The sequence below is a fragment of the Patiria miniata genome, unplaced genomic scaffold, assembly GCF_015706575.1.
Source record: "Patiria miniata isolate m_02_andy unplaced genomic scaffold, ASM1570657v1 HiC_scaffold_2, whole genome shotgun sequence".
NCBI classification, from domain to species: Eukaryota; Metazoa; Echinodermata; class Asteroidea; order Valvatida; family Asterinidae; genus Patiria; species Patiria miniata.
Window position 1 is genome coordinate 7476337 of NW_024037058.1, and position 10884 is coordinate 7487220.

Below are 10884 nucleotides of genomic sequence, written 5' to 3' on the forward strand. Positions count from 1 at the left end.
GCAATGGAGCCGTCGAAAGTATATTTTCAGTTAATAAAAGGAGATAGTCACTAACCAATTATTGCCTGATCTTGTGACACTATAAAACTGAATGGTCTTTCTTGCAGATCCCCGAAGGGTGCAGATGACGCCAAATCTATATACGACAAGCTTTTTGAAGGAATATTCTAACAAGATGCAAATTAAGGTAAGGAAAAATGATAGGCTTCGAGGAGACTCCAAAGTGCATTCTACATATTTACAACTTTGCTTTATTTACATCATGACTGGTACACAAGGGACAAATAAAATAATTACATGTGATATTTTTGAATCGCAAATTAAACTCGATGGCATGTCTTCATTGTTGAAGTAAATTTGTAGCAAGGAATGTGCTGACAAAAAATAACCTTGGAGCTAACTAGTAAAATATAATAGCTTCTGTTTATGTTCCAGTAATTATTTTAAAATTAAAATACAAACGAAGATATTTAAGATATGGAAAATTCTCAAATATTTTGAAATCTGAAATATACATTGAAGAGTAATATATTGAAGTAACTTATGCAAAATGGAACCAAAAGTATTTATTAGCGTTCAGGTTGTGTTGAGGTTGTATGAATGTATATATAATGGAGTTATTCTTTTACTATTTCATTGTTCCAAGGTTCGTCTTTTTTCTTGTTTCTATTTAGTAATATACACATATATTATATGAATCATATTTAACAGCGCTTGAGTAGATAATATGAAAAACTACAGAATTTCCACACTTACATTTTAAAACAAATAAATAATGGGGTTTATATTGGCCACAATGTGACCCATGTTTAGGAAAATGTGTTGAGGTTTTAGACTGATTGCCATTTGTAGAACTTTCTAATTTTCTGTTGGAGCAAATCACTTAAACACACAATATTTGTACCAAGTGCAGATTTTAAAATACTTGAAAGGCATAAGAAAAAGGGGTTTGTTTTTTTGCTTCAGATGGTGAAGATCAAAATAAAATCATTTTCATCAACGTTCTGAAGCCTCACATTTTAAATAAACATCTCTAAAGAGCACTTTCCTATTTACACTTTGTACAAAATGTCAAATAATTTCTCTCGGTTTAAACATGACAAATGGACTAGGTCCTAAAATAATTATTTTTGAGGTAAGTATTTGCGTTCTTGCACATCCACTTTTAAGAAAAATCCACATGAATCCTCAAAAAAATTACCATCATATGTTTCAAATTCTAGAAATTTCTACATGGAATTTCAAATTAAAAGGTTTACGAGGTTTGCTGATTGTGTGCACCATTCAAAACACTTCCACTAACTTAGGGTATCAAAGCCTTCCATTGAGAATATTTTGGTATGAACAGGCGATTTTATTTTAGAGGGTAGACTCCCTAGATCCTCAAATTATGTCAGGAGTGAGATGAGGGCATCAAAGAATTTGCTGCGGTCTTCGTTCTTCATCTCAATCACTGCACATGCCCAAAATACAAAAAAAAACCAAAGATCAAAAATAAATTTCAACCTACACGGATAAAACATAACAAACCATGTTTGTTAGGTCATTGTGGATTTCTTTATAGGTCTTATCCCTTAGAATTTCAATAGTACAAAAATTCCTTGAAGAATGGACATAATTCTTGTTTTGCAATATGGAATTTGAAATTTGTATCATATCTTTTTACTGATTCTTCGCCAACCAAATGCAACTTGTTAATATCATATTATTTGTTTTGAAACCAAAGAAATAAGTGTTGCTTATTGATTGCAAAATTAATTAATGTTTAAATATCTGTACCCGGTAAAACTTTTATTTCATTTAAAATGGTTAATTTCAAGTTTAGTTATGAAACAGTATTTATCAACCTGTTTATGTGTGGTTCAGTGTGCAATTGATGGATGTTGGATTAAATATAATACATTGAAAAAAACGTCAAATTGAATTGACTTACCGGAGGAATCAAAGTTGTCGTGAAGGATTCTTGAGCTAGTCTTCTTTCCAGCCTGCTCAAAAGCCCTCCCAAAGAAACTTTTAAACAAAAATTGAAAAACATAAAAAAAAAAAATATTAAAATGTTGCTCAAGCATTTACCAAATCAATCAATGCTTACTCCAAAATCCAGAGAAAGTCAGATGAATGCAAGTTCTAAACATATGTTTGGTGTAATTCTCAAAGCGAGTTTCAACTGTTCTGTAGTATTGTGTCCATTATATGAGCTTTTTAAAAGAAATACCAAGAGCACTTGGGTCAACATAGCGGTGCTTGCTTTGACTTTCAGCCAAAAGTGTATTGGGTTTTTAGTCCCTTCCTGATTCTGTAAGTTTTCCTCTGAAAATAATTCTGTGTTTTCCTCCCATCTCTGACACCGACACTTCCATCATTTTCTATCAGGTTTCGTTTTGGGGATTTTAAGCAATGTTACCCCTTATAATGAGAATAAAATAATTCTGAACTTACTTCTTTGAGCTTTGTTCCAGTTCTGGCAGCGGAGGTATTCCAACCACGAGCAGAGTTCCCGTTTCTAGATTGAGGGGTGCTGTCATGACCAACGGAAGGGTTCGAGCTTTCCTGTTTTTGGACTGAGACAGAAAGAGTGGGATAACTAAGAATTATTGCATTACATGTGATGTATATTTAATTCCCTTTATTTCCAACATTATCTACAATTTTTCACACAGGAGCAACAGACAGTTGCAAACTGCTATAAATGTGCAGTCATGTCACAAATCAACCATAAAAATTGACCCTAGAATGATAAAATCATTAAACCAACTTCTTTTTGTCAGACTCACCATTTTCACGTAGGCCTCAAGTGTAAATCTTGCCAGCATACCCAGGCAGTTGGGCCGGGCAAAATACCTGGTGTCGGGCGTCCCTTCCTGGATGAATGCATAGAGGAAGGATCCTGCCGAAATGACCTGGGTCATGTCCAGCAAGGACTGGACGGTGTTGACCGTGGCGCGGAACTGACGTTTGGATAGCTCCAGGCCGTGCGCAAGCTTGTCGATGTTGGATCTGAAAAGAGAGCAATTTAAAGATGTTGTTCAGAGCAAGGTTATTAAAGAACAACAGTTAACCTTAATCTATTTTTTTCTCCGTGCACGCAACACAAAGATTTTTTGGCCTGCCAGACTTTTTTCACAAAACATGAAAATGCCGGAAAACTGGCAAAACTGCTCCCATTTTGGTCAGTTCTGAGACATCAAGGAGCAATTCTATCTTACCTTGACAGGCAGTCCAGAGCTTCCAAGAAATAACCTTCCTGGGACTTCTCTGTTTCCTAGTGAGGAAAAGGCAAAGAACAGCGCTTAAAATTTGGGATAACATAATTGGACAAATAGAGCCATTTCTGCAGAGTGTTCCTTTGGGTTTTAGGGTTAATTCACTGCACATTTCCATGTCTGGTGGCTATTTGTAAAAAGTCTATTCCAATTTCACACACACCACATCAACATTCATCATCATTTCATGGTTGTGATGATTTCAAAATTTTGCACCTTTTTTAACTACTGACATTAATCACAAAGCATAGAAAAAAGTACTCACCACAGATTCCAACAGGGCATTGACTCCATAAGCTACATCAAAGGCACAGAACTAGCAAGAAAAAGAATGTTTGTTAGTAATTGGTAAAATTATACTTTATTTATATCTTATTCATTTCATAGTTTTGTGCTATTTATGAATAAAGACTTTTTTTAAAGTGTTTGTGTTTGCACTAGTAAAATAAAAAATGGTCTGAGACTGAAAATTAACAATAATTACCTTGTTCTTGAAGCCGTATTGGGCATGGAAAGAAGACAGTGTGATTTGTTCCAAGCTGTTCAAAAAGGGAAGAAAAATAAAACTAGTGCTTGGGTTTTTAAATGGAAAACAAAAAGTGTCCTTAAAAGAACCGAGGTTAAGGCCAAATCTGACTTTGGCCTAGCATGTGATGTTAACTGAAAGATCTATAAAACCCATTTCTAATAAGAAATGCCAAATCTGAAGTCAGCCAATATTTAGAAATGTTGAGCACAGTCTGAAATAGGTTCTTAAATGATCAAAAAGGTGCTATTTTTTGTGAGTCGCTCCTTTCCTCAAAAAGTCACAATTTCAATTCTAATGTGGAATCGAAGCTATTTGATTCTGACTTTTCAATTGATATGAAATGACTGTACACTTGAGGTCTTCTCGTGCATCTGTTCTAGACAATGGTCCAGTTGTAGTTACAGGGTATTCCTAGACAGAAGCACTGCCTAGCTTTAAAGTGAGTGAGTCAGTCAGTCAGTAATGTAAGTACAAAGAGGACACCGGGCTGGACTCTGAAACCAGCAAAAAGTACCAGAAAGATTTAAGTTCCCCCAAAATGTATTGAAAACATTTTCTCACCCAAATTTCCGAGCTGATGTGACCAACCAATCAGTGACGTTGTCCTTAAGGCCCATGTCCATGGCCGAGAACTTCTGTTTGCATTCTGACAACGGCACGCCCATGTCCGCCAGAAACTCATGTAGTTTCTTGAAACCTTTCAGAGTCCACAGCTTTAGACTTTAAAACAGGAGAGCAAAAAATGTTTTGGTCAGTACGAGTCCAAGACTCAATAATGAGGGCATCCTTGTGAACTTTTAACGATGACACAAAGAGCAAGTTTAAAGGTAAAACTATATGATAAATATTAGACCGATCACTCCAACATAATGCACGATAATTAATAACAGTTTGATAGTTTTTTATTTGTTTGTACTTTAAAATCCACAAGGGCACCCTCTATAGTTCATGCAAGGAGTCGAAAGCAAACTACGGTTAACTATATTTTTGACAAACTTCTCTAGGAATCTACAATACTTGAAGACAGTTGAGATATACATTATCAAATTTCACATTAATTGTATTTGTTGTAACAATTAGCAGGTTTGAACAACAGCTACCACAATGATGCGCCCACACCTATGGTGTCCCGCAGACAACAACGATCAGGCACTTGATTCATATAACCATTGTCTAGCTTTAATTAAATTGAAACAAAAAACTTTTTTTCAATTGCTCTTTATTAGTAGAGATATTGTGGACAATGGCTGCCACAATGCTGTGGCCACAGTTAAGGTGTCCCTTGGATGTGAAATGGCCCACTGAACAATATGATGGACTTGATTCACATGACCTTTTTAACAAGAAGATATGGAACAACATTACTTACTTGCAAGCTGTATATGAGGAGTGCCTGAGACTTTCAAAGAGAGACCAGTGTCTGTATAAGGCAAGTTGCAGTCTGGACAATGAACAATTCAGGAAATAAATAAGAGTTGAAAATATAATAACAACAAGCAATCAAACCAATTTTTCTGAGCTGAGACCTTTAGTTTCTATGGCATAACAGGACTGAGAAGTCAGTCTGTAACAGATTACTTCCCAACTTATGCGGATATTCATTTATACTCCTGGCTGGAGAAGGGAGTAATTGGAGTAAAATGGCTTGCTTAAGGACAAACGTGCACTTCAAAATTAGCCTTTCTTAATTTGTCATTAGACATTTAGCAAGAGGCTATTCTTATTGGGGTTTTAAAGTTGCTTGCCCGAGGACACACGTGGCCAGCAGCTGGATTTGAAGTCCTCACCCTCTGATAACGAGTCGCAAACCTACCCACTAGGCAACACTCCATTGGCTGTTCATTACACTTCAAAGATTCACATCCTTTTTGACAGTGTGATGTTTGGCTAGAGGCTCTGAATTTAATAGGTGTAAAGTGGCTTGCCTAAGAACACAATGTATGGTTACCAGCTTGAGTTGAACCCTACACAATTTTAATTTGTACATGTATTATTTTGACAAATCTTTGTGAATTTTGAAACTATTTTAAGGATACTCTGAGGTGAAGGATATCCTCATGGAGTTGATGGAGACGGAATCTTCCTCTTCGTCACCTCGGTGGTTGTGACGTGCTACGTGGCGGTTTAACTCCGTGGCCTCAAGAACATAGGTCTCCCTGTTAAAAAATTGTAAAACAAATCTTGGCCTGGTAATATATAGGTGTGATTTGCCGTCAAAGTGGTAAGTCATGTACTACATTTTAGCTGTTCATACACATTGCATTGTGAATTTGTTACTGTATTCAAAGTGTAGCATAAAATTAGCAACTTTTTACTAGAGAAAAAGGTCTATACCTGTCAATCTTCTTGGACAACAACTGGTCTGTTAAGCCAACAATGGCCCACCTGTAAAAACAATATAATGAATTCAGTGACCTAGTAATTTATTGAAAAAGAGTGAGATTTTAACCTTGCTATCAAATATATCTTTCAGTTTTGTTCTATTTTGTAATTTCAAGGAAATGTTTTCCATATTTGAAGTTTACAAATTTTAAGATTTATTTTTAACCTTTGTGGAAGATCCTGCGCTAGGATCAAAATGACAGGCCCTCCAATTTTTTTTATTTGCGTATTTCCATGTCAATCCAGTCGGTAAGCAGTTGTCATTTTTTCAGGATTAAGATCAGATTAATAAAAACTTTTTAAGAACTGTTTGGAAACTGTAAAACAAAAAACTTAGCCAAAAGTAACCGAAAATGGGGAGGCGGTGGTTTAGAAGATTTCTAGATGGAAAGAACAGTGGTTTTGCATTGCACAAGTTGAGTCACATTGATAGAATTGTTGACAAGAAATTTCTCAGTTCCTGACCACTGAGGACATAACTGCTGATTTCTGCTGAACAAGTAAATGTACTTAACAACTTTAGCACGGCAACCGGTAAGCCCCATTCCCAAATAATGGACTAGCACAACAATTGTCAACAAGCTATCTACAAAAAGAAACAACTTACCAGAGCAGGTCGTTTGTGTCCTTGGACATCTTCCACGCCAAGTCATACATGATCATTGCAGCCTTTTGAAATAGCAAAGAAAGGATTAGATCAGATACCGTCTGTGACCCAACATTTTAGGCCTTTTCATAGAGAGCACTAGACTGAAACTAAACAAATGAACGTGGTGGATATTTCAAGCCTTGATGCATGTTATTTAAAAGACCAGTTTACTCACAGATTGGCCATAGCCTGAGAACTCCTCGTAATCGAACAGAAGTTGGTGCCTGTGTCCATCCCATTCCCTCCGCTTGCGGCGTCTTTCCATACGCCTCTCCAAGACATCCTAAAACAAATAATTCACAATGTTTACAATTTTTACAATAGGTCAACAAGTCTGAATTTACCGGTACTCTGGAACAAAACAGAGAAGTTTTGCTATTGCTGAGCACGAGATAACTTTCTTTTCAGTTTAATTTATAGTTCAAGGAACTGGTTAATACTTGTTATTCCCACAACCAGTTTACTAATGTCAACCAGTTAATTTTTTAGACATTTCCTTGTAAACTGGTTTAACCAGTTAAGCCTTGAACTGGTTAATACTTGCTATTCCCACAACCAGTTTACTAATGTCAACCAGTTAATTTTTTAAAGACATTTCCTTGTAAACTGGTTTAACCAGTTTCGCCTTGAGCTGGTTAATACTTGCTATTCCCACAACCAGTTACTAATGTCAACCAGTTAATTTTTTTGAGACATTTCCTTGTAAACTGGTTTAACCAGTTAAGCCTTGCTACCCAGGGTTAATTTCATGCATGTAATTCAGCTCACTGCATTTTTTTGTCTGCATAAGAATTTTCTGCAATTTGTTAGCACAAAACTTTTGACAACAAGCACAGCTGGGTCATTCAATAAATTTGCGGTCCACTTTTTTCCTGTCCCTGTTAATTCTGATGCTCTCCTTAAAACTGTAGTCCTCCAAGAGTGATTATGAATAAAAAATGTCACACTCTTGACACTAAATTTATAGAATGACCCATAAAATTAGGCTCAGTTGGCAGGCACATAACTTAAAATAAAAATGACAGTGCTCCAATTGCTAAAAAAAAATAGGTGTCCTTTTACCTCATCAAATCGTCTCCTCTTCCCATTAGGCTCTGAACCATCGCTGTCATTCCCAATATCATCCTCATCATCGGACTAAGGAAAAAATTAATTAATTTTCAAATTATCAGATTTCATATTTCTCTTGAACTGAACTTTTTCTTTAACAAATGTATGATGGTTGTAGCACCATTTTGCCCTTTCTCTTTCTGTCGTTCAAATCTCACCTCATCATCCCTGAAGATGTCCTCATACTTGGGGATGCTTTCTTCAGGAGACATCAGCAACTTCACCTGAAGTACAAAGCAAAGTTTTCACTTGACTGCAGAAACAAGTTCAGATAAAGTCCTCATGCATTACTTGCACCGGTACTACATATTTTTCTGGTCTGAGACGGGCCAGCCTATAGCACTTTGTAAGCGACCCACTGACACTTGTGAATAAAGACTTACTATCTTGTGAATTATCAGACTTACTTAAGTCTCACCTTGTTCCAAGAGTTTGAAATAGGATTGTTTGTAACACAAATTAATGGAGTGTCATGGCCTAGTGGTTAAGAGCACCGGACTCATGTTCAGGTGTTTCAGAGGCAACAGTGACGTGGGTTCGAGCCCGCCGGCGGACACTTGTGCTCTTAAGCAAGGCACTTAACCATTATTGCTTCGTCCTTCGGATGGGACGTTAAGCCGTAGGTCCCGTGTGTTGCATAAATGCACGTAAAAGAACTCAGTAAACACTTATCGCTAAGAGATGGGGTTTGCCCCGGTGTTTCTGGCCTCTTGTATAAACTCCCACGCGGAGTATTTAGGAGAAGAACCAACCAAGAACCAAGAATGGGCTAAATTTGCCAATTAAGGATGAATGAAATATAGCCAGAATTACAATTGTTTTTTTTCTTCTTTCAGTAATTACCTGTGTGTCATTGTAGACATTGACAAGATCCATAGGCCGATGACTGTCACATACAAAGAACGTCACATTCTCCTCTGGTTGCAGCGTCTCCAGGATGTCCAACGTTGCACCGCAGTTGATCATGACGACAAACTCCAGCTGGAGAAAGTAACAGAGGACATTGAGTCATAAAAAAATACAAAAATTGGTTTCATACAATTTTTGCCAGAATAGTTAATTCTTGTAACATAAATGACTTCAGTTGGAAAGTTTTTCTTAACCTTTTAATATTTTTTTCTCACTTTTTCAGAGTTAGTTTTCAGGATAAAGGCTTAAGTAACAATATCCAACTTGTCTTAAAACTGAAGACTGATTGTTTTTCAGGTAGGCCTATCATTCCAAATTTAATTGTTAGGGCAGTTTTGATTTTAGTATTAATTTTCTTTTGGGGGGGGGGGGGATGGGGATATCATTTCAACTTGGCTGTTGAATTTCTCTGAGACTCATATAGCTATCAAAATGGTATTCTTTTAAGTATTCTGGTAGTTAAGATGTTTAGGTAAACATACATGTCTTTTTTTATATATCTTTTTGTTTAGGTTTTTATCATTTTTTAAGGTTCCAATATAAAGTACCTGTTCTGCATGTTCTGAAAATACTCGTTCCCAATCCATCTTGCCGGCGACTGGCACCAACGTGTACTGCACACTGTCGCAGTGGAACAACGCTTTCAGGATCTTGCATGCGCATATCGCATCGACGTCAAACGAGACCAAGACAAGGACACGCTACAGAAAGGAAGACAATCGTAAAATGCCATTCAACAAGTCCAATATTTTAGTACAAATTCTTCAGTTGAAAGTTGAAGAGTCCAGCCATGACAGTACCAGCATGACCAGTATACTTTCAATTTATTTTAATGCACAAAACTTGACAACTACCCCCCCAACAACATTATTAGGCCAATTTATAAAACAATATACTTAACTTAGTTTTGTACATGACTTTTTCTAAGGCAAAATAAAAAAAAAAACATGTTTAGCGTCCTGCCTCTTTGACAAAAAGGAAGGAGGAGGCCCTTTTTTTTTTTTTTTTTTTCTTTTCAAAATGGCCGCCCGACACATTTTTCAAGACAACGCGGCCGGGCTATTTTTCAAGATGGTTACCAGCTTTTTTCAAAATGGCCGCCACTTGGACTCATTGACTATTTCCACAGCTTTATACACGGTATAAAAGTCTAAAAATACGATTTCTTTCGTCAGAGATCGTTAAAATTTATCAATTTTTGTCTTTTAAAAAAAAAAAAAAAAAAAGGAGGCGGCCTCTAAAAAGGAAGCGGGCGGGGACGCTAAACATGTTTTTTTTTTTACTTCGCCTAATGTTAATTGTAGCCTAACAAATAATTTTTAAATGATTTTTGTAATGAATAGGCCTATACATTTTAGTTGACTGTTGAAGTTGGTGTTTAGTGTTATATTTTTTAATTTTTAAGGGAAAACTTGACTTGTTTGAAACACGTTGAAATGGACAAATCTAAATTACTAAATTCAATCAAATCAGACTGATTGTAAATTTCAATTTGTGTTAATTTCTTCTTCATTTTTTAAAAAGAATAAGCTTAACAAATCCAATATCCATGAACAAATAATTAACGTTACTGACAAATACTGTCGTTACGTTACATACAACATGTTTAGTCAAAGGAGGAAAAATAAGGCCTAACGACTAACGTTAGGCCCAATTCAACTGTTATGACGAGTTGGGTTCACAAGTGCACTTTTGTCATGTTTGTCAATGTCATGTCATGTGTTTGTAAATTGTCAGATTGTACTAAATAATATTAATAATATCCACGATTTTTTTGGCCTACCTTGTGCAGCACTTTCTCGTAAAAATCCTTCCGGATGTCAGTGACAAACATGGTGATTCACTGTCGGTGTTTAGGGCCTAACGTCACCCCAGAACTTGCAGTTGCACTTTTGAAAGTAAATCGTTCTTTACAGATGTCCGGTTCAACAAAATTTCTTCTTTAATTTTCCCGCGGAATGGCGTAGTCTGGTATCCGTCTTCCACAATTTCAATGATATTTTGAGGGACGCTGGTCAAGCGCCGGCCTCGCACACTCTTGC

At 36.4% G+C, this 10884-nt stretch overlaps 2 protein-coding genes across 2 annotated transcripts in view; one reads left to right on the forward strand and one right to left on the reverse strand.

Annotated features, from left to right (window-relative positions):
* Positions 1–1937, forward strand: part of LOC119726907 (probable ATP-dependent DNA helicase HFM1) — a 21330-nt gene extending 19393 nt beyond the window's left edge. The window contains exon 33 of the mRNA XM_038198759.1: positions 108–1937. Within this exon, the coding sequence (XP_038054687.1) occupies positions 108–171 (64 nt within the window). The 3' untranslated portion in view covers positions 172–1937. The remainder of the gene's footprint in view (positions 1–107) is intronic.
* LOC119726229 (cell division control protein 45 homolog) lies at positions 227–10814 on the reverse strand. Its single transcript, XM_038197847.1, has 18 exons — positions 10626–10814; positions 9391–9543; positions 8777–8914; positions 8092–8157; positions 7886–7960; positions 6999–7106; positions 6782–6843; positions 6127–6177; positions 5829–5948; positions 5162–5233; positions 4354–4512; positions 3748–3802; positions 3529–3579; positions 3207–3262; positions 2775–2997; positions 2440–2561; positions 1934–2010; positions 227–1453 (listed from the first exon to the last, which is right to left on the reverse strand). The coding sequence occupies exons 1-18, from the start codon at positions 10674–10676 to the stop codon at positions 1389–1391; spliced, it is 1704 nt and encodes a 567-aa protein (XP_038053775.1). The 5' UTR covers positions 10677–10814; the 3' UTR covers positions 227–1388.
* Between the last annotated feature and the right edge of the window lie 70 nt (positions 10815–10884).